At 48.6% G+C, this 22,887-nt stretch overlaps 1 protein-coding gene across 1 annotated transcript in view; it reads left to right on the top strand.

Moving 5' to 3' along the window:
• The window catches only part of RNF213 (ring finger protein 213), a 46,618-nt gene that overhangs the window by 20,251 nt on the left and 3,480 nt on the right, over window positions 1–22,887 (top strand). The window contains exons 27-58 of the mRNA XM_062624407.1: window positions 435–4,022; window positions 4,238–4,374; window positions 4,641–4,736; window positions 5,029–5,147; window positions 5,725–5,847; window positions 6,225–6,307; window positions 7,016–7,163; window positions 7,530–7,665; window positions 8,080–8,268; window positions 8,690–8,829; window positions 9,241–9,395; window positions 9,573–9,794; window positions 10,120–10,301; window positions 11,023–11,143; window positions 11,250–11,350; window positions 11,621–11,800; window positions 12,105–12,268; window positions 12,363–12,465; window positions 13,153–13,267; window positions 14,155–14,365; window positions 15,321–15,511; window positions 15,842–15,970; window positions 16,713–16,823; window positions 17,055–17,297; window positions 17,927–18,008; window positions 18,625–18,659; window positions 18,953–19,047; window positions 19,807–19,966; window positions 20,295–20,475; window positions 21,172–21,266; window positions 21,856–22,107; window positions 22,418–22,550. Of these exons, the coding sequence (XP_062480391.1) occupies window positions 435–4,022; window positions 4,238–4,374; window positions 4,641–4,736; window positions 5,029–5,147; window positions 5,725–5,847; window positions 6,225–6,307; window positions 7,016–7,163; window positions 7,530–7,665; window positions 8,080–8,268; window positions 8,690–8,829; window positions 9,241–9,395; window positions 9,573–9,794; window positions 10,120–10,301; window positions 11,023–11,143; window positions 11,250–11,350; window positions 11,621–11,800; window positions 12,105–12,268; window positions 12,363–12,465; window positions 13,153–13,267; window positions 14,155–14,365; window positions 15,321–15,511; window positions 15,842–15,970; window positions 16,713–16,823; window positions 17,055–17,297; window positions 17,927–18,008; window positions 18,625–18,659; window positions 18,953–19,047; window positions 19,807–19,966; window positions 20,295–20,475; window positions 21,172–21,266; window positions 21,856–22,107; window positions 22,418–22,550 (8,020 nt within the window). The remainder of the gene's footprint in view (window positions 1–434; window positions 4,023–4,237; window positions 4,375–4,640; window positions 4,737–5,028; window positions 5,148–5,724; window positions 5,848–6,224; window positions 6,308–7,015; window positions 7,164–7,529; window positions 7,666–8,079; window positions 8,269–8,689; window positions 8,830–9,240; window positions 9,396–9,572; window positions 9,795–10,119; window positions 10,302–11,022; window positions 11,144–11,249; window positions 11,351–11,620; window positions 11,801–12,104; window positions 12,269–12,362; window positions 12,466–13,152; window positions 13,268–14,154; window positions 14,366–15,320; window positions 15,512–15,841; window positions 15,971–16,712; window positions 16,824–17,054; window positions 17,298–17,926; window positions 18,009–18,624; window positions 18,660–18,952; window positions 19,048–19,806; window positions 19,967–20,294; window positions 20,476–21,171; window positions 21,267–21,855; window positions 22,108–22,417; window positions 22,551–22,887) is intronic.

Genomic DNA, 22,887 nt, shown 5'->3' with positions numbered 1-22,887 from the left:
ACAGGAATCCCCTGTTTGTTTTGGGGGTACTGTGCATCTGCACTACAAAGTAGTGTCCCTGGTGTCATACAAAGTGATGTTAAAAGCAGCCAGGAAACTCCAGCTGTAAGAACAGAGTGTAGAAGTGTCAGGATAAAAAACAGTTTCCGGAGTTAAGTTTTCTTTTCCTTTGAGGCAGCACTGAGAAGGGGCGGGCGGTAACAAAGGACTGATGTTACAGGAGGGAGACTGTAGGAGGGAATAGGGTGAATTGTTGTGATGAAGCAGAAATGATGTACAGGAGAAGAAGTGTTCCAGCTGCATAGGCTACCTGCTGTTACTCAGATAGGCCTGTGATTTTTAGGTAAGAACACTGATAGGACCAGATTAAACAGAATGAAGATGCTTAGGGCTGCACCTTTGTGATGATGGATTTTCTTTTCCTCTTTCCCAAGTCAGCAAGCCAGAACTATAATTTCTTGGATGTGTTCCCTAAAGTAACATGCAAGTCTCCCAAGGAAGTACTGGAAATGGAGACACTTTGGAACCAGTTTGGGGATGTTTCGAACCCAGGAATGGATGAGGAGGAGTTTTGCAGTGAGGCTTTCCAGAGACCTTTCCAGTATCTGAGAAGATTTGACCAGGGGTGCAACCTGGACACCTTCTGTTACACAGCAGACTCTGTGGAAGGGAGCCCAGCAGAATGCCTACAGCAGTTCCTCCTGCACTGTGGTATCATAGATCCCTCCTGGTCAGAACTCCGGAACTTCACCTGGTTTCTCAACACCCAGTTGAGAGATTGTGAAGCTTCTGACTTTTGCAACCCTGCGTTTGTCCAGGACGTTTTGCAAGGCTTCAAAAACTTTGTTGTTAGCTTCATGATTTTAATGGCAAGGGATTTTGCAACCCCGTCCCTGAACATTTCTGACCAGAGCCCAGGAAGGCAATCCTCCAACCTGGAGAACGCTGCAGAAGAAGATCTTCTTCCTTTCCACATTCGGAAGAAGTGGGAGTCGGAGCCTCATCCCTACTTGTTTTTCAATGCAGATCGTGTGTCAATGACATTCATTGGTTTCCACCTTCAGCCTCATGGCGCACGGGGTGTTGATGCCCTTAATCCTTTGAATGAAGTTATCAAGAGAGATGTCATGAGTTTACAGCTGTACAATGGCTTGTTACTCCAGAGAGTTCCCTTCAATATCCCGTTTGATCACTTGCCCCGTCATGAGAAGCTCGAGAGGCTTTGCATGGTTTTGGGAATCCCCTGGGTGATAGACCCCGATAAGACGTACGAACTCACAACAGACAACGTGCTGAAGATCTTGGCTATCGAGATGCGATTCAGGTGCAACATCCCAGTGGTGATCATGGGAGAAACGGGCTGCGGGAAAACCAGACTCATCAAGTTCCTGTGCCAGTTACGCAGGAGCTGCACGGAGGTGGAGAACATGAAGCTTGTAAAGGTCCACGGGGGTACTACTGCAGAGATGATTTATGCCAGGGTCAGAGAAGCAGAAGCCCTTGCCAAAGCCAACAAGGAGCAGCATGGGTTGGACACAGTCCTCTTTTTTGATGAAGCCAACACGACGGAGGCTATAAGCAGCATCAAGGAAGTCCTGTGTGACCGCACAGTGCAGGGGAAGCCTTTGGTCTCTGGCTCTGGCCTGCAGATCATAGCAGCCTGCAACCCTTATCGGAAGCACACACCAGAGATGATTCAGCGCCTGGAATTAGCTGGATTGGGCTACCGTGTCAAAGCAGAAGAGACTAAGGATAAGCTGGGCTCTATTCCGCTGAGACAGCTCGTGTACCGGGTCCATGCACTCCCACCCAGCATGATCCCACTGGTGTGGGATTTTGGGCAGCTGAGCAACTCGACTGAAAAGATATATATACAGCAGATTGTCCAGAAAGTAACTGAGCACGTCCCCATGGAGCAGAGTGAGGCAGAGCTCATCACAAAGGTGCTCTTTACTTCCCAGCAATACATGAGGCGGAGGGATGACGAGTGCAGCTTCGTCAGCCTGCGGGATGTGGAGCGCTGCATGGAAGTGTTCAGGTGGTTTTACAAGCACAGTAAACTCCTGCTGGGGGAGCTGGAGAAGTACCTTGCTGAGAAGAGGTCCCCAGAGAGCACTGTTGAGAGAAACAACATTGTCTGGTCCTTGGTGCTGGCAGTTGGGGTCTGCTATCATGCATCCTTGGAAAAGAAGGAAGAGTATAGGAATGCTATCAGCCAGGTCCTTCCAAAGCCTTATGATACCCAGAAAAAGATTTTGGAAGAAATCTCTCTGATGCAGGACTTATTCCTGAGTGGTGTGCCCCTCCGAGATACCATAGCAAGAAACCTGGCCTTGAAGGAAAATGTCTTCATGATGGTCATCTGCACTGAGCTGAAAATCCCTCTTTTTCTCGTTGGGAAACCTGGGAGCTCCAAATCCCTTGCGAAAACCATTGTGGCCGATGCTATGCAGGGCCAGGCAGCCTATTCAGACTTGTTCAAGGACCTGAAGCAGATCCATCTAGTGTCGTTCCAGTGCAGCCCTCTCTCTACCCCAGAGGGAATCGTAGGCACTTTCAAGCACTGTGCGCGATTCCAAGAAGGGAAGAACTTGGAGGAGTATGTCTCAGTGGTGGTCTTGGATGAGATTGGGCTGGCTGAAGACTCTCCCAAAATGCCCCTGAAGACCTTGCATCCACTTCTGGAAGATGGCTGCATAGATGATGTCCCTCTTCCCCACAAAAAGGTCGGTTTCATTGGGATTTCCAACTGGGCTTTGGACCCTGCTAAAATGAATCGAGGCATCTTTGTCTCACGTGGTGACCCCAGCAGAGAAGAGCTCATAGAGAGTGCCAAGGGGATTTGCTGCTCAGCACGAGGGGCTCTGCAGAAGGTCGAGCAGTACTTCTGCCACTTTGCAGACGCATATGAAAATATTTGCAAGGCCCAAGACAGGGAGTTCTTTGGTCTGCGTGACTACTACAGCCTGATAAAGATGTTCTTTGCCTTAGCTAAGAGCTCCAAAATGGAGCCGACGCTTCAGGACATAGCCACAGTTGTTCTTCGGAACTTTGGTGGCAAAGATGATGTCAATGCCTTGGAAATATTCACTTCACAGTTACCGGAAAAAGGGGAAATACATGCTCATGATATCAGCAGAATTGAGCTGGTACGGCAGAACATTTACAGCAGCGGTGAGGATGGTGACTGCAGGTACCTGCTTATTTTGACTGAGAACTATGCAGCTCTGCAGATCCTCCAGCAAGATTTCTTTACTGCCCGACAACAGCCAGAAATCATCTTTGGCTCCAGTTTCCCTAAGGACCAGGAGTATACCCAGATATGCAGGAACATCAACCGGGTGAAGGTGTGCATGGAAACTGGCCAAATGGTCGTGCTCCTCAACTTGCAAAACCTCTATGAAAGCCTCTACGATGCCCTCAATCAGTACTACGTGTACCTGGCTGGCCAGAAGTACGTCGATCTGGGGCTGGGCACCCACCGGGTGAAGTGCCGAGTGCACCCCAAGTTCCGGCTCATAGTCATTGAGGAGAAGGATGTGGTCTATGAGCACTTTCCCATCCCTCTGATCAACAGGCTGGAAAAGCACTACCTGGATCTCAGTACTGTCCTGGACAAGGGACAAAGGGAAACTGTAAAAGAGCTGAAGAAGTGGGTGCACGAGTTCACTGCAGCCAATACAGAAGAGCACTTCATAAGCAACCAGGAATACAGCCCTTCTGATGTGTTTGTGGGCTACCACTCCAGTACCTGTGCCTCAGTGGTGCTGCAGATGACAGAGAGGCTGAAACCAGTGTGTCCTCCCGGTGAGCTCGTGTCCTGTGTGAAGAGAGAAGCCCAGCTGGCGCTGCTGAACTGTGCCACCCCGGACTCCGTCATCCGCCTCTGCAGCTCGGTGCTCTTCTTCATGGCAGAGTCTCTGGCCAACACCTACTTCAGGCAGCAGCAGCACACGTCCTTTGCAGACTTCCTCCGAGCTCACGTCCACGCTGGGGCTGGGAACCAGATGGTCTTTACAGAGGTGAGCGTCCCGCAGAGACCTCTCACACCCTGCCCTTGGGAGCCCTGGGTTGCTGTAACAGCCAGTGTTGACCCTTTGCCTGCTGGCAGGGCAAATAAGCGGGGTTTTTCGAGTGCAGTCCAGCTCTTCAGCATCTCGGAGCATGGATGAGCCAGTCTCTACTGCTTTCCTGCTGCGTTCAGAGCAGAGGACAAACCTGCATCTTGCACTCCCAGGTCACCACCTTCTCGAGGCTTCTCACCAGTGCTGATGCTGCTTGTCTGGAGAGAGAAGTGCAGGGTAAAGCACAAAGGCCCCAAATCCTGTTCTTGCAGCAGTTTGACACAGAGTACTCCTTCCAGAAGGGCATCCGGTGAGTCTGGTTTTGCATTACCCTGCTCTAAATAGGCTGTCAGCTGGGTGCAGGATGGGTAGAACGTTTGGAGTAACACACATGGCAGAGGGGGGGAAGAGGCTGTGCTGGGATGAATAGAGGACTGGCTGGGGCAAACTGGGTGTTAGCTCTGTCATTTTGACCCCATAGGCTGCCTTCAGCAGCCCCAGCTAATGTGGAGTGACTTCTAGAGGAACAGTTTGGTTTTAGGCTCAGTTACTTCTAAATCCCCTTTCACTCTTCAGAGATTTCCTTGCTGCTGCACCAGGAAATAAAGTCCTTATTGTTCAGACAGACTTTGAAGATGGCTCTCAAAACGCCCAGCTCATTGCTTCAGCCAGGTAAGTCAAGCGTGAGGTGGTTCCCAGGCAGCTCTCGTGCTTGGTGGCTGCTCAGCACCATTCGGTTGTTAGTGCTGTTTGGGGATTGCAGGATCAGGCATGTATGATCCCTCCTGTGTGTTCTGTAGGGGGATGGATGTAGAAGCACGAGTTGTGTTTCAAAGAATAACTCCTAACCCAAGTCAAAATAACCTAGACTGGGTCCATTTACCCAATAACCTCCTCTGCAGCAGCCCCGTGGCTCTGAACGTTTCTGCTTTGACCTGTCAACAGCATTTCCTCTTTGTTGTAGGTACACTGTTGTTAATGAAATCAACAAGGTGGATCTGGGAGAAGTCTCTGTCTTTGTCTACTTTATTGTGAAGCTTTCCCGAGTGGAAGGGGGAACGTCCTATGTGGGATTCCATGGAGGTGGGTCTGCTCACCTGTCACTCCTCACTCTTCAGCTGGCTTCAGGCTAGGATAGCACAGCAACATCTCTTGCTCACCCTCCTTTTTAATGCTTAACATCAGGAATCAGTGTGTCCTCAGAGCTGCTTCCCTTACCCTCTGCCCTGGGGGGATGAGTACCTTGGGGTCCTGGTCTCCTTCGAGAGCATCTTGCCTTGCCCACTGGTGGATGAGTCTTCTTCCTACTCAGCTGGAGAGCAGCAAGGGAATATGATGCAAACTGCATTGGCATTTTGTCCCCCAGGAGGCTCCTGAGTGTGTGCTTACGTGTCCTGCTTTCAGCAGCAAGGCTCCTGCTGTGTGCAGTGGGTTCCAAGCCTCAAAGCCCCAGCAGCATGCACGCTGTCTCAGTCAGGGCAGTGCACATTAGCATGTTCAAAGTGAATTGCTGCTTTCCCTTTCTGCATCAAGAACTGAGAGTAAATAACCTCTTATTGTGAGCTGCTAGCCTTACAGGTACTGGGAGGTAATTCTTGGGAAGCTCTTCTACAAGAGCATGCTGCAGGCATGAAATGATTCTTTTCTTCCCTGTCTTTAGGGCTGTGGCAGTCGGTGCATATCGATGATCTCCGCAGATCCAAGGACATGATCTCTGATATGACAGCCCTGCAGAACCTCACCATCAGCCAGATGTTCTGTGAGGATTCAAGCAAAACCAGAGGTGAGCTGCAGGCTGGCTGTGCCAGCTGTGGTGGCCGTGTGCCAGCCGTGGTGGCCGTGTGGCAGGGGGGAGAGGGGGAGATGCGGTCCCAGACTCGGTGCTGGTGGAACTTAGGCTTGGTACAAGGCACCAAACTGCCCCACAGCATCCTAGTGGAGCTCAGAGCATTAGCTCAGTGTCACGTTGCCTCCAGCTCTTGCTGCATGAGGCTTGGCAGCCCAGCAGCTGCAGCTGTGCTTGGAGGGGGGATCTCAGCTGCTCCTGGGGGTGATAATGGATCTCTGCAGATGTTCTGCTGCTCTGTGCTGCTAAATAAACCCTTACCTGGCTGCTGCAGGAGTGTGCTGCTGCTTTCTAACCAAACCTCTACATCTTAGTTGCAGCTCTGCATGTGAACGGAGAACAGGAGGAAAAAGAGGAGGAGGCTGAAACACCAGTGCCAGAAGCAGAGCACTATGAGGTCAGTTCAGAATACATTTGTTTGCTTCTCAGCTTTCAACACGGCTCTCTGCTCCCTGTCATCCATAGGTGCAGCACACCTTTTGCATCCCCATTCACTTGAATTCCATCAGGAATATTATTTGTATCATGAGTGTTAATGGTCAGCCACAAATTCCTCCCCTCACTTCCCAATCAGCATCGCTGAGGCAATGAACCATTGCAAGGACCCTCATATTTCTCAGTCATTTCACACTTCAAACATCAGTTTTAAAAGCTTCTGTTGTCCTTGTACAGCCTGAAGCTGAGAACTCTGGTTCTGAGCTGCCACTCCAGCTGTGGGTGCTTTGAGGTGTCATTTGGAGCTGTCCTGGGGGAAGCCCAGTACGAGTGGGGCTTTTACCCCTCTAGTGCCTGAGCATCTCCCGGGGAGCGAACATCTTCCCATATCACATCACTTCCACTTTTTTCCCTAAACTGCTGCTTTTTTTCCCCATAGCAGTCTTAATACAAGCGCTGTGTTGCATTGGCCAGTTTGGAAAGCCATGGAAGTTGCATCATGTACTTGATAGCAAAAGAAGAACTAAAATTTGCAGCTTGAGATGAGAGGAAAACTGGGAGAAGGGATGCCAGGGGCACAGGCCCTTTCTATGGGAGCACTATGATCATTTTAAGAGGGCTGGGGGTAAGCCTGGAGTAATGAACTTGATTTCACACTGTTCCTGGGAAGGGGAAAATCCTGGACACCACTGTACTCCTGAGGACCTGTGTACAAAGTGCTGTGGGGATGCTACGGGACCAAAATGAAGATCTTAGTCGAAGCAGAAAGCGAATTGAGATCCTCCTTGGCCTTCTGTCCAAAGAGGATCACTTGAAAGGTATGTGCTCCCTGGCTGCTGCAGGTAGCGTCCCACCCAGGGACCACTGAAACATCCCAGTTGGCTCTTTGGGGACCCAGAGGCTGGTGGTCCTTGCTGTAGTGTAGACAAGGTGGATCTCCCAGGCAGTCTCCCAAGTGTGAGTGTGTCTGCTCCAGTCTATCCCTCCTTTGGCTTTAGGGCTTCTGGAGCTCTACTTCACTATAGGTTGTGGTGTTTTCTCTGGCTGTGCCAGCTCTGGTGCCTGGTCTCTTTTCCTGGTTGGCTAATTGTTGAACCGAGTGTAAAATGCTGTGCTTGGTGTGGTCCTTGGGTTTGGGAGGACCCAGTAGAAGGGCAAAATGCAAGTTCCCTGTTGTTTTCCAGCCTCTTTCCTGAAGATAACCAAGGCTCGCCTTGCCAGCCTTTTGAAGAAGCAAGAAGAAAATTCCCTTTACCCCAAAAACTGGGTGCTTCGGGAGGCTTCCAACCTCGGTGCTCTCCAGGAGGCAGGCACCTTCAGGTGAGGACAGCAGCAACATCTTGGAACCTGCAGGATCCCAAGAGCAATCTGCACATGGCAACTCTGCAGCAGAGACAGCAGTTTTGAGTAACCTGACTACGTGCAGTGTCAGGCTCCAGTCTGTGCTGGAAACTCCCTGAAGGCAGTTCTGTCCCCTCCTGGCTCCTGAGGGGAGGGTGACTTGCATCTCCCTTGGCTGTGCTGGGACAGGAATGCACAAGTGCTTTGAGTGGAGCAGTGGGATTAGGGGCAGCCACCAGTGGGAGAAGCTCAGGGTATTTTGGTGCTGGTATTTTTATCCCTTCAAGGCAGGATTAGGACTTCCTCACATGGAAATGCCAGCAGGTTTTCAGAACAACCACCTCCCGATTTGCTGATAGCGTTGCTCACCTCTCTGGGTTTCTGCTCCCAAAGGCACACCTTGTGGAAGCGAGTCCAGAATGTGATCACTCCCATCCTGGCTCTCCTGATTGCTGTCATAGACAGGAATGGCAACCTGGAGCTGCTGGTCAGGCCGGCTGCTGAGTGGGTGACAAAGCTGTGGATGTTCATCTTCAGTGATACCAAACTCCTGACCGTCCCTTTCGGTGTGGGCAAGAACAGGTGAGCCCCTGGAGAGAGCAGCAGGAGGCCTGGGTGGCAGCACCGACACCAGCACTGGTGTTAAATCCAGTGCTGGTGCTCCCCTGTGCTGTGCTGAAGGGCAGCTCATGGTGCCTTCAGAAGTCTGCCTTGTCCCCAGTACTGGACTTTGCTCTCTGGCTTGTGGCATGCTCACGCTTCTTACCCAGCCCCTGGAGTGCCCGTGTCCTGCCACTACAGCCCTTTGGCCAGGGAAAGCCTACTAAGTCCTAATGCTACCAAGTTGGCAGGATGAGCTGTATTGATGAGTCCTTCAGTTCTTTCCCCTTCCTTTGTCCCCTTTCAGGGCTAATTTCTTGCTTTCTGCAGCTTCCTGCCTCTGCTGTCTGAATGTGTTTTCCAGGCAAAAGCCCAGAGCATTAATGACCTTTTAATTTCCTAGCTCTCAGCCAGAGATAATTCTGGTGCAGAACAACATGGTGGTGTCTGCTGCTGCTGGGAATAAGATGCCCTTCAGCTGGAGGATAAAGGAGTACTTGGATGAGATGTGGTTGGAAGCTCAATACATCCAAAACACTGAAGGTGAGACCCTGGCTTGAGCTCATGACACAGAGCATCTCCATCCACCTGCCCTGTAACCTCTGGTTTGTCACTACCATGCCTCTACCTTTCTGTGACGCTGGAGTCACCTTCAATACCTCTGTGCTCATACGAGCCAGAGATTTTTCTTTGTGCTTCTCACTATTGGCCTTTCTCCCATCTATTGTGTGCCTTTGTGGAAATGCCAAGAGTTAACGACAAGGTGAGATTCCACAAATACAACACCGGTGCCTGTGCTGGGGAGGCTTGGCCTCAGACCCCTGTTAGTGCTGTGAACGAGGGGAGTGCTGCATGCATCAGTGATTAATGAGGTGTCAGGCTCTTCAGACAGAAGCTGTGTCAAACGCAGGCTCCTCCTAACATTCGGCTTTTCTCTGCATTCCCATTTTCCAGACCTTGCTGAGAAGTTTGTGGATATCTTCCAGAAAACTGCACTGGGAAAATTTCTCTCTGCTCTGCCTGAGGAAGACAGGGAGATGCTCTTCCAGTGCTATACCACTGACTTCATTGCCTTGACCATTGGTGTGTCCTCTGCAAAGGAGCTGCAGGTCAGTGTGCGAATGGCTGCTGAGATTGAGGAGACCTTACTCACGTTGTACATTGTACAACTGCCACATTTCAGGCTGTGTGAAGTACCGGTTCTTGTCTGTCAGAGAGCTTTGCTGGGGTTTCCAGTACAAAAGGAATGACACAGGTTTTCTTTTAACTTTGCTCTAAACTTGCAGTGCCTGCGAATTGCCTTCTTATCCTGTGTAGAGGAGCTGAAGGCAGCATCTCCCATGAGAGAGGAGTCGGTGCTGTCCTTGCCTTGGGTCCACCTGGGATACAATCAGTTCAAGAGCCGCCTGCAGAACCTAGCCAGGATCCTGGCTGTACACCCCCGTGTGGTTGCCTACCTTGGTATTGAGGAAGGAGAGGAAGGACATGGAAGACCACATTCAGAGATGGTAGAGTCACTATGAAGCATTTTGTGATGCTCAGCACTACCAGGGACCTCTATCCACTGAATTTTATCTCGTGTTCAGTCTCCTTTTGGTTTCTGCAACAGTAAAGTGGGGAGCCCAAGCTCAGTCAGGATCCTTAGTATCAGGAATAATCTCCTATGTTATCACTGTTAGGGCAAACTATTTCAAAATCTGCTCCTTATGTTAATCAAGTAGAAGGTTATTCAGTAGAACACATGCTATAGCAAGCCAGATTGAGAGCCCACGGCTCAGAAGTAATTCTGGAATGCAACTGTTGTGTTATACGTACCCCCTGTTGTGTGTCTAGGTTTTGGATGTGTTTGCTGCGATGGTATGTGCTGAAGAGCTGCAGAGTCAAGTGCAGACAGACCCCCCTGTGATTTGGCTGCAGAAGGTGAAGACTCTTCGTATGCCCATTGAGTTTCTGTGTAAAGAGAAGGTTTTACAGAGGAGTGGGAGTCAGTGCCATGAGCTGCTGAAGAACCTTGAGTATGTACCACACATCTGCCCACAATCTTGATCTTTTGCCTTGCTGTTAGTACAGGCTGAAAGCTGCTCTGGTGCTGCTTTTCTCACACAAAGACTTTGCAAACCTTTCCAGGCTCCTGCTAGGCCCAGTTACAGAGCAAGCATCAAGAATCAGATCTTTTTTTCCTCATCTCATGTAGATTCTCCCTCTAAATCTGGCAGCACCATCCAGTGCATTCCTGCTGGGTTCAAGGGTTAGTTAAAGCTCTCCTTAGGTTCCTGGTAACCAGCAATATCTCCCCACTTCATTCTCTCTGCATTAAGACTCGGAGAGACGGAGCCTCATCTCTTGGCAGAAAAGGCCTGAGAGCTCTCCCAGTTTCTCATAGACCTTGTTTAGTTTAACCAAAATTCAGAAAATTTAGTTAATAGTGATTATTGTTAAGCACTTCCTTGATGTAGAACTTAGAGCTGCAGGAAGGTCCTTGCAGTGGTCCTAGTTCTGCTGCAGTGCTGACTACAGGAGCAGCTCCTGTGCCACCAGCTCACTGTGTTGGGTGCTGTGATGCTTTGTCCTTGACAAGAAGCCAGGGCTGATAATCAAAGGGCAAAGCAAGAGACTGCATAAGAATTGCACAAGTGCTGTAGTGGTGAGCATGAAAAGCAGGGAGGTCGTTAGAGTGGCCTCACACTGCACTTCTATTCATGCTCATAGCTTATAATTGTACTTTCCTTGCCACAGAGTCTGCTGGAACCGGGTTTTCTGCATGTCTCTCTTTGTGGAACACGTGTTGCTTGGCATCACCACTCTGATACCAGAACTTGAGGATTTAGTGAAAAAATACACTTTGCTTCTTGCCGAGGTAAGCAAAGATGGGATTTCACCTCTTCCCTGCTTCTGCTGACCATGTGAATTGTTGTCTGTGGTGCGAGAGCTGACTCATTCAGCTTTGTCCTTTTCCTCTGCAGTGTTTTCAGCACGATTCAGACATGAAAACCCATGCAACTTTTGTGGCAGTGATGAGAGTGCTGTGCCAGTGTAAGGAAGAAGTCAGCAATGGGCTTTGCAGGTAATGACATTGAGACAAGTCAAGCGGCCAGTTGGGAATATTGCCAGCGTTGCAGCATGTTTCTGGGTGTAAAGCAGTGCTGCATAGAATGGAATGAAAGCCAAGTGAAGAGTAATAACTTCCTTTTCATTCTGCGCCCTGAGGCTAAGCAGTTAACCAGCTGGTCTTACATTACCTCCTCGTGGTTTAGTTGCAGATAAACATCTTATTAAAGGCTTTTGCTAAGACAACATTGAAGCAATTGTGTCCATTGCTGTTTCTGGATTACAGCTACAGTCCGAAGTCCTGCAACATCTGCTTCAGAGAGCTGAAGGATCCCGTCCGCCTGCCCTGCAACCACGTGTTCTGCCAGAACTGCATCAGGATGTGGCTGGTACCAGCACAGATGCATTGTCCGTACTGCAGAGTTGCCATGGAGGATGTCGATTTAAGCGTCTCCAAGGAGCTCAGGTACTTCCTCTCCAAGGTGGAAGCATTGCAGTGGGGCTGGTGGTGTGAGCAAATTCTGATTTGCTACCCTGAAGCTGTGAGCATGAGCAGAATGGCTGGAGGGGGCCCTGCTCTGTGTTCTGTTTGCTGTGTCAAAAGACAGCCTTTGCAGACAGTACTGCCGAAGTCTTGCACAAATCCAGCCTTTTGGGAAGCTGGAAAAGCATCTCACCTTGGTGAGCTTTGCCTGTCTGCTCTGCTTTATCCATTACTTAAGTGGCTCTGTATTTGAGCATTGTCCTACTGCTTTTTCCCCTTCTCCTAGTGAAGCCATAGCAAGAAATGCCGAGTTCCGGCAGAGATGCAATAATTTCTTCATCGATGTGGTCACTACCATGTGCTTCAAGGACAATGAACCCCCTGAGGCAGAGGTGATCCAAGAGCTCTTCAATCTGCTTTTTGTTCACAGAAGGGTCGTGGAAGGTTCAGGTGAGCTCCCGCCTTCCTGCTGCTCAGCCTCATGGAGATCTTTCTCTTGCTGCTTCCGCTCGCCTGCCAAACGTGTCCTTTTCTATCTGCACAGATCACCCTACTGTCCACACAAAGCTTCTGTCCCCGTTTAATGAAGAAGTGGATGAAACTCCCATCATCCGCTCAGTGATGCTGAAGCTGCTCTTGAAGTACAGGTGAGCACAGTGAGACAGCTCATGGCCGTTACGTGAGGGAGTGTTCATGGGCTCATGAAACCAACCTCACTGTTCCCCTCACTGCCATACTGTTCACTGAATTTGAATCATTACAGGTGAAGTTCATCCTGTGCCTTTTATTAATCATGCAGCTTGGCTGGCTTGCATGTAGCTTGTGTTGAAGTGTCTGACCGGTCGGTGCCAAGGTGTACCTAAACTTACACTGAATGTGGATGGCTTGGGTGACATAGAGGTAGCTGGCTAACTGATGTGCTCTAGAGCAGCAAAGCAATACTCATCCACAGACACTAAATCAAGAATGATCTTTTGTATGCTCACACAGACCTCTCCATTCACACTAAGCTCTTCCAGCCTCCCTTTGCAGTCAGTGCACAGGAAGCGATTTCTCAAGTGTGATTATCTCCCGATTCAGATGCTTAAAATAGATCAGATGAGTTATGCCCTAGAAATGCTAATTTAGTCTTGTTGAGGATAAAAGCCTAGCTCAAACTGTGAAGCGAGGTGACATCTGGCAAAACATGGCACAACAGCTTTTCCAGCTTCCAGGTGGATCCAGAGTCACCCTCACTTGTCACAGGGACGCAATCAGTAGTTTGGTCATGCTTTAGAACACAAGTAGTAGTCAGTATTGCAGTTGTGGTAAGGGAGTGTTTCTGTCTCCTGTAGCTTCAATGAAGTGAAAAGCGATGTGCAGCACTACCTGTCCCGGGTAGAGCACGATGAGCTCCTAGAGAACAATGATAAAAAAGAACTCTACTTGCTTTTTGTCAACTGCTTGGAGGTAAGAGCTGGTGGGGAAGAGCTGGGAGCGAAACTGGTGCAGGGGAAGCAGCAAGGCCAAGAACAGAAATTCTTCCACAGTTTGACAGGTTTCTTGTGCACACAACCAGCTGCCCAGCTAGAAAGCCCAAAAGGAAGCCTATATCAAATCACCTGCTCTTCAGTAACTGGCCTTGCTTTTCCAGGGAAGGTTTGCGTGCCCGCAGCATTACAGCAATCCCTCTTTCTCTTGGACACCTTGGGCTGGTATTTAAGTGTTAAGTGAGGCCTGATAAGAGTCAAACTCCAGCGCAGAAGTGCAGTGAGCAGGGGGATTTCTAGTTGCAGTAGTCTGCTACTGGGCTACTTGTTTTCACAGACACTGTTTGTTTGCAGAGCTGTAGATTATGATGCTGTTTGGATTGTTCCCTCTCCTCCCTTGCATAACTTCTAGTACTATGGACAACTTTAAGCAAACTTGACAGCAGGGCAGAGGTTTCATTTCTTGCAGTCTGCATTACAATGGTGACTTTGTAGATAAGATCAAAGTCTGGATTCTTGCTGAGGGTAAGTCAGCTAGAGCTTGGCATCTTGGAACGTGTGACGTGTGTTTCAGCATGCGTGTGGCCAGGTAGCATGCTCATAACTCCTGCTCATCTACATGCTTAGGAAATATGGGAAAGCTTGGGTGCCTTGCTGACAGTGGTGTTTGATCTGGCAAAGGTTTAGGATACGCACTGGAGAGATCACAGGGAGGAGCTAACAGCATTGGGGTGGAGGGTGCTGTGAGATATAAAAGTTTAATGTGCTTATTGCAGTGTGGATGCATTGGAGATGGGAAGTACCAATGCACAGGACATCAGATTCAAGTGGTTCTGCCACTCATACAATGTTCTGGCCCATCTTTAGGATGCCATGTGCGAGAAGTCTGAGGGCAGCCTTGGATATGAGCACAGAAACTCTCTGCCTGGAGATGGAGGCTTTCTAGAGAGCTACCACCCAGAGAACAGTCAAGAAGCTCCTCGGGAATCATCTGTTGAATATCTGCAGGCAGTAGCCAAGGTTCGCCTGTACCTGAGCCGGGCTGCAGAGCTGCTCTTTGACTTGCATGAGCCCAGAGGTAAGTCTATTCTGCTATCAAATAGAAATGCTGTATCCAGAGCAAAGTCATCATGGGAGATGGGCTGGATGTGGCCAATACACTCGTGCTGTGCTAGAACTTGTTTTGATGTATGGCCAAGGGCAAGTGCATCAGTTTTCTCCTCCTTTTCTTTCATTAAAAGTGTCAGGCATTATTGGTTCTCTTTACCATGCATTAGAAGTGCTCTAGAACTTGCAAGGCTGTGCTGGTGACCCCTGGGGTGTAGTTACATAGGAGCTGGGCCTTTGGAAGATTTATTTTATCCTCTAGATGCTAACAGTGAAATTTTATTTAGAGCCAACCCAACTGAACTTTACTGAATAAATGAATAAACTGTAACTGATGCTCAGATACATGACTGCTGTAAGGCTGATCGGTTTATATGAGTGAGAGCTCTGAGCAGCTAAAAATGATGAGGAGATACTTAAAACTAAGTAACAGAAGTTTTGAGCTGATTTGCTGACCCAGTAAAGGAGAACAGCGTGTGGAGAGTCTTGGATACACAGTTTGTGAAGCACTGAAGTGCAGTAATGTAACTAGTTCCAAGGACTTCAGTGTCCAGCCCTTGCATTGAGGATGTCAGGCTAGTGAGATACATCCCAGAGACTGTCCTTAGTGAGCACCATCACCTTGGCAGCTGAGACAATGGAAAGCCATAATCGAGCAAGACAGAAGAGTTCTGAGAATGAACTACCAGTAAATGGGAAAACTTGTCCTTGAGAGAAGGAAATGGAAGCAGAGTATGTCACCCTCTGTCAAAGACTGAACTCCGGCTGAGGAAACGCTCTGGACAAGCATAAGAGGAAGAGAGGGCTCTCAAGTTCTCCTGTGTACTTAGTACCAGTAGGATGGACTTGGTGCTGCACTGCTGCTGACTGAAGTTTTACGAGGTAGGGTGCAGCTTTGCCTCTCTTTTTCTCTCTTCCCTTTACAGAGCAAGAGCAGGTAGAGGAGAAGCAGCGTTACCTGGCAAACGTGAGGGCGTTCTGCAGCCGCACCAGGAATGACTGGCATTGTGTTTACCTCGTCCGGAAAGTTGCTAGTCACTATGGGATGGAATTTGCTCAGAAGCTTGCCACGGAGGCACAGTATAAGTGGGTGTTCCCAGAGGAAATTCTGCAGCAGGTAAAGGTGTCTCCTTGGAGATGGCTCTGGTCATCCTCTGCTCTTCAGTTTGTGCTGCTTTTGGGGTGTTCCTACAGTTGCATGGCTCCTGGGGGCACACCACAGTGGGAGTGAAGGTGACTTACACTCACTCGCCGTTGAATGGAGTTTCTTAGGGCAGCATTTGGGTTGCCGTGCCTGCTGCCTCTTTGCAAAGGCTGAAACACCACAGTTCTCGGGAGGAAGAGGAGATTCTTCCTTGTCCAATGGCTGGTTAATGTCCACAGTGCTTTTGTGGACATTGATGTGGTTAATGTGCGCAGTAATGTCTGTGGGCTTTTCCCCTTGTAGGTGCAGAACAGCCAGTCTAATCACATCGATCGCTACCTGGCATGTGGTGAGAGTTACAGGGCCCTGCGTGATGCTGTGGGGAAAGCCATGATCGAGTGTAAGACTGAGGGGCTTCTAGAGGCAGAGAAGGTAGGACACATGCTCCTCACCGCAAGCCTTGGGGGATCTGGGTGGCCAGTGTTTGACTTCGTGTTCCTGTTGGCAGTGTCTCTTCCAGGGGAGATAACCGAGTTGCTTTTGCTTTACTCTGGTTTATGCTGGCAGACACACGCACGTTTGCTTTGCTTTCTCACCTGTGTTCTAGCATAGGTAACTGAGGTTATTTCTGTGGGTTATTCCTTGCTTTCCTCCCCTTCTGATCTACCACAGAGGGTTGTTTTACAGCGAGCAGCACTGGCACCTTGTAGCCAACTGATAGGACAGTAGGCAGATAGTAGGAGAAGCTTTCTGCCCCCTCCCTGCCTGCCCATAGCTGGCATGCAGAACTCAAGCAGGTGATTGATCTCTGTGTGACTGTAACCTTTTTCCAACAGGTATTTTGTGTAAGAAAAGAAGCTTGCAAACAAAGGACTATGAATGTTTCCATACCATCTATTGCACGCTGGTTGTGATTTATGTTTTCACTTTTGATTTGAGGGAAGGCATGTACAGGTTGCTGCCTATGAAGGCAGCAGTTCTGACTGGATGTTAGAAGAACAAAACACTTGGGAGGTTTCTGATGTAAAACCCTCCTGGCAGATTTCAGTCTGAACAGCCATTCCTGTGCTATTCCATTTGGTTTGTGGGGAGAGGTTACCAGAGCATATCCAGTATCTTTAGCTGTGACAGCCGTAGCCTGTTCTCTGCCGTCTCACGCGTTCTTCTTTCCTAGGCATCCAGCAGCTCCCCGGCCATACAATCTGCCCATCTGCTCCTGGCTATTTTCAGAGAGGTCACTGCCCTCTATGGAGTTAGTGACTCCAGTCTTCATCCCAAACAGCAGGTGAGGTACTTCACTTTGGAGGCTTGCGACAAGCATTGCTTCCTTGATAGGGATGAATGAGATTTGAATAACTGGTAGAAAAGCCTTTTGTTCCTCTGCCCCAATATGGTTATGTGCTGATCTGAGCAGACTGGAAATGGGCAGCAGCAGGGGCAATGCAGCTGGGAGGCAGCTGATAGTTTAGTGAGCGATATCAGGCTGGTTTTAATTCTTTTAAATATGTGCTCTCAGCAAACAGCTGCTATGAGTGACTTCATCCAGAGCTCCCAGGTCCTGAATTCTGCAGACGTGCAGGACTTTGCATCTTCTCTCGTCATGAATGCGCTGCCATCTCTGAGAGTGGACCCTCAGAGCTTCAGCCACCACGGGGCCCTGACTGAGATGGCTGTTCACACTGCAGCAGTCCTGCTCTGCGGGAGGAACCCCGTCCTGGGGGCCCTGAGGAACCTGGCATTCCACCCGCACACCATGCAGGTAGAGGTTTAACTTGGATGGCAGTTCATGCATCTGCTGGACCCTCTATAGCCCAGCCTTTGTCAACATCAAGAGCACCAACTTGTTTTAGCTGTGATTTACCAATGTGTGATTGTTTCGGTGTGGTTGGGATTATTTAGCACAGCCACAAGGTCTGGACTGGTACCTTTTCAAGGCACCTCTGCATCCTGAGCAGTCAGGCAAACACTTTTGGTATTTGAGTGAGTCTGAAAGCAATGGGTCATACTGGGGAGACCTGTGTGCTCTGTAATGGCTCCTGGAGCCCTAGGCTGAGTAGAGCAGCAGATCCCTCTGCCCCTACTTCTCCTGGCTGTCCGTGGTGTAAGGAAACATGCTGGTACACAGCAAGGTACGTCAGGCCACCCCGAGAGAAATCCAGTTTAGGATGTCTAGAGAAGTGCACTTTCAGATCTGAACAACGCTGACAGTTCTTAAGAGTGGATTTTCAAAGGCAGAACTTGAAAATGCGCATGTGTATCATCTGCATGAGCTCTGCTCTCAGATGTCTCTTGTTCCCCATTGTGAGTTAAGAGCCAGGAAGCTACTGCTACAGGGAGCAGGTGATCTGTGTATTCGTTTGTCACCTTGTTTCCTTTTTCCTCCTTTAGTACTCTTTTCTGCCTACAATGCCAGAAGATATCATGGCTCAGGCGAGGACCTGGGAAGGACTGGCCACTCTGCGCTGGTACAGTAAGTGCTCCTGACTGGCTCTGCAAGAAATTCAGGGATAATCCTTGGGTTTTGAATGAAACTGTTCCAAACGTGAGGACAGACACGCTCCTTGCCATGAGTCATCCCCCGTAAAGTACCGTTTGTAGCTATGGTTTATGTGGGCAGTGAACCAAAGGGCACTGAGCTTCTGTTCAGTCTCAAGCTTGTAGCTGTTTGCAAAGTCTGAGGGTGCAGAGGAGCTGCCCTGTTACTTCTGGCAGGGGTAAAGCAGTGTGAGCAGAAGAGGAGCTCTCAGCCACCTTCTTGGCCAGCTTTCAGTTCTCTGCTTTCTGCAGTAGGATCCTACTGCAGACCAGGAATCTGGGAAGGGAGTATTCATGTTTACCAGCCCATTGGTACTCAGTAGCAGAATCTTTCAGGCTTCCATTCCTTGCTTTTCAAGGAGAAGCACTGAAAAATGCCTTGTGTTCCTATGGGAGCCCTGTCACTCCTCAGAGCTTTGGAACAGTCAGTGCTTTTGGTTAGATCTTGAAGCAGATTTATTGCTCCAAAATGATGGTCTCTACAAAAGGGGGTAATGGGGGCTTTATAAGCGTCTGTCTTACAATACTGTCCTGTTTCTTTCTCTTGATAGTATGTCCAAATGGCCACCCTTGCGCTATAGGAGAGGTAAGAATTTGGGACTGGGGGGTGTGGGGTTTAAGCAGGCATCATTTACAACAATAAATGAGTTTATTTATGGGTTTAATGCTTAATGTTCTGTTGCACAGTGGTTCATTTGCTAAACTCTGTAGTATTGATTATTTTGCCATTGTAAAATTTACAATAGCTCTAACACAGCTTATACCATAGCTCCAGGAAACGGGAGAGGCACAGGTCCTGTGCCCTGTGTGTGTTCTCTGTCTGTGCTGGAGAGGGGCTCCTGCCCTGGAATTGAGTGTTCTTCTTTTGCTTTTTGCCAGTGTGGGCTCCCCATGGAAACCAGCCGTTGTGTGGACTGCGGGGTCAGAGTTGGAGGGGTAGCGCACAAACCGCTGCAGGGCTTCCAGGAATTCCGGTATGCTTTTGATTCCTTTCCCTTTTCAGTGCTAAGTGATGCAGTACTTGCCTCTCATGCTTACAAGGCAAAAGGTACCGACCACTTCATGCTGCTCTCTGGAAGCTGGCACATGGGATTCCCCCATTAGCTCAGACATTGGCTTCGGAGGGGGAAGAGGCTCAGCTGCTAGGAGTGCTGGTGTAACTCTGACCTTGCAGAAACTGCCTTAACATCAGATCTTGTCAAGCTGCTGGTTCAGAGTTTTCCATCTCCCTGCTTGTCCAGGCCGATACAGTTTGTGGTTCTACACCAGCATATAGTAATGGGCAGCCTTTCCTGAAGTGGATCAATGTGACTGAGGAAGTCCTTCCAGAGCTCCAGTAACTATGGCTTGTGCTCCCTGCTCCTCCATTCTCTGGGGAAGCACGCACAGCCCTTGTGTAAGAATGCTGAAGTTACGAGTTCTAGCAGCAGTGGTTTCTTATCTACCTAACGTGGAGTTGCCCAGTCTTGCCCTGCAGGGCTGGATGTTGCCTCTTTCATGTAAAACTTTAGGAAGAGATGTCCAAGCAAGAGTAATGAGCCAGCAAAACCAAATAAATCACCTTGTTTCTGTACAAAACTCACTGCAAGTCCTCATTCCCCTGTAGCGCTTTCAATTGGCAGCTTTTGTGGCATTCAGAGATGCTACCGGTCAAACAGACGTTGCTGGGTATAAAAGACATCTCATGTTTGCTTTGTCAAGGCAAAAAACCCTGTGCATACACTTTCCAACAGGAGTAAGGAAGACAGAACTCGGACTGGCCACGTGCTTGGGGATGTAAAAGACAGAAAAACAAAAGGAGTGTCTGACCGGGGCATGTCCCCAGTTGTCTTTGTTCTGACACGCTTGCTCACACATCTGGCAATGTTCCTGGGAGCCACCAAAGATCCTCAGGTACCTTCCCATCATAGTGCCAAGTAACTACATAAAATGAAATGAAACCTTTGAACGGTGCAAGTCCCTTTCAGCGTATTGCCAAGTAACTGGGGCAGTCTTTCAAGATGCAAGACCCCAGATTCACTTCCCTCCTTGCCCTGCAGTGATTTTGGTTCCTTCATGCACTTCCATGCATGGAAATGCATATACACACCCTGCTTCTATTCAAGTGGTAGGAACTGTATGGGACAGAGTTGCCTCTCTGGTGGCACTGTAGTTCTGCATGGCTTGTGCTTGAAGTGGATGTTATCGGTGATGCTCATTCTTGCCTTTTCTGGCTCTTCAGTCACTACAGAACATTATCAAGCCACCAGTGCACAACTCTGTGAGTTTCCTGCAGCAGCACATTCAGGAGGACCTGGCACAGCTGACAAAGATCCTGGGGAAGAGTGTGGATGAGACTATCAACATCTTTCACCTTGTCCTCAGCAGCTTTCTCAAGGACCCCCATCAGCACCCAGGCCAGTGTAAGGATACCTGCCATATGACAGCTGCAGGCTGTGTCAGCACTCGAAGGGCAGCAGTCATCTGGCTGCTTTGCCAACAGACAGTAGCTGAACTGATGAGGAAGATCCAGAAATGTGAGGCTTGTTTCTCAGCGTAGGGAGTGAAGAATTTTTGGCTGTTCACTTCTTCAGTGGAGTACGTGGGGCTTACAAGGTTTGGTGCATAATTCTGGAAAGGAATTACTGCATAAATAACCTCATGTTGTGTTGACAGAGCTTTCAGCTCACCAGCAGGGGTGCTACTCAACTCAGTCATTGACTCATTGTGTCATACAGGGATTTATATGCAATAGCCATATTTTTAGTGTGTGCCAGCTGAATCCGTATTCTGAGCTCTGTTCCTTGGTCTGTCATTGATCATGGTCTGACCTTGGACAACTTGTTCAACCTTTCTGGGATTATGACTGACTGGTGTAAATGTCCCTGTCCTTCAAAGGAAGGACTGGACTGAAGCTGCTGAAAACCTGAGATCACTGTGGGCTGTTTTGGGTGACACTATCCAGTTAGACCAAGATAGTTAGGTCATAGGACCTCCATAATTGCTCGTGGGTTCATGATGCTAACTTGCAAGGATGTCACATCTGAAAGCTTAGAGAATGTGTGCTTTCTTTAAACTAAAATGTTGCAGTTGTAAGAGATTAAATATTCCTGTTGCAGGGCCAGTTCAGTTTGATGATGTGCTCTCCACCAAGGAGAAGAGAAACACATGGGAAAAAATTGTTGCAAAAACAATTATTATTCCTGAATTGGAGGTGAGAAATCTTCTGTATCAAACTTGAGCAGCTGTGCAGTTCAAAAGCCACTTACTGGAAATCTGACTGGCTACAGTATCTGTGCTATATACTTTTCACCCAGCTATTCCTAAAGCCAAGCCATCTGTGACACAGCTGCAGGTTAGCTTTCATTTGTGAGTGTCAGCCAGCTTTATTTTACTTGTGGAAATGAGTATCTGAGACTAGAGCTGTTGAAAGTACTTGTACAGGTGAGCACACGGTTGCCCCAAATGTATCCTGTCTGCTTTTTGTTCCCTTATATACACCATCTCAAGAATGGAAACCCTGTGAGCTGGAGAACAAAGAATAACGTTATTATTATTTTATTATTATCATTTATTTATTATTATATTTATTTTTAACATTAATTGTATAATATTTATTTTATTATTATTTATTATGCTGTCTTGCAGTATGTTTTACATGGGATCCCTGGGAGCTCATCTTCTGTTCTGACATACTTGTGTCAATTGGTCATCAAGCTCTTAGGGAAACAGACTCTGGCGGTTCTGTGTGGCAGGACACTGCCAGCTCTGATCTCGCTCTTTGGTTGGGTTTTTTAATGTAGGATTTGGACAAAAAACTTCTGAAGCTAAACAGACAAATACAAAAGGACGAGAGGATTTCTTCCAATCCAGTAGTGAAAGTCGTGTATGGTGACCCAGCCACTTTCCTGTCCCAGCTGCCAAGGGACAGTCACATACATCACTCCAAGATGTGGAGCTGCCGGAAGAGGATTTCAGTGGAGAACCTGGGCCATGTAGTCCAGCAGAAGAATGCCAAGGACAATGTCCCTCTCCTTTGGAAGTTCCTGCAGAAGGTGGGTGCGACACAGGGATGAGGCTGCAATGGTCAGAGATCAGTTCACAGAACCAGACTGGTTGTGGCTGGAGGGGACCTCTGGAGGTTGTCAGGTCCAACCCTGCTCGGGCTGGTTGTCCCTACAGCCAGTTACCCAGGACTAAGGCACCACTTGATTATACAGTCTCTATTCTCATAACTTTAATCTCGAGTACTGCACATGTAAAATAGTTTTTATTACAAATATTTCAAAAGTAATTCCATGGGAAGTATTCAAACCTGGTTCATCCGGGAACAAGCTTCCTCACAGGCCCCCTTTCCTCTTCCAGGAAACAGAACTGAGGCTGGTGAAGTTCTTACCAGAGATTCTGGCTCTGCAGAGAGAGTTGGTGAGGCGATTTCAGAACACTGCTGATGTCAAACATGGCTCCATCAGAGACTTCCTCAACGAACCCCTCTCAGGTGAGAAGACTCTGAAAAAACTCTAACTGGGGAAACAAAAAGCACCGGATAGTCCAGTTGGAAATGAAGGTGGAAAGTTCTCTTGAGCTGCAATCTTAAGCCCTCATTTTCCTTTCTTATGGAGACCTTAACCCTGGAGTTAAACTTGGAAAAGTCATCAGGTGACTTTAAAGACAATTAAGCACAGGAAGATTGTGCACAAGGGACAGAGGGGACTCAGTTCAGATAGGCAAGATAAATCCCTCAATGCAGCAGTGCGTTTACTTAACCTTTTAAGCTCTGTCCTAGAGTAGGGCCTGCCTAAAGGTGGAAGAGATGTCCTTCCATTCATGAGCAG

Source organism: Pezoporus occidentalis, unplaced genomic scaffold (assembly GCF_034315485.1).
Source record: "Pezoporus occidentalis ecotype Australia unplaced genomic scaffold, CSIRO_AGI_Poc_V1 ctg266, whole genome shotgun sequence".
Lineage (NCBI taxonomy): Eukaryota > Metazoa > Chordata > Aves > Psittaciformes > Psittacidae > Pezoporus > Pezoporus occidentalis.
Note: the sequence above shows the minus strand (reverse complement) of the source record. Positions and strands in the feature narration are given on the sequence as shown.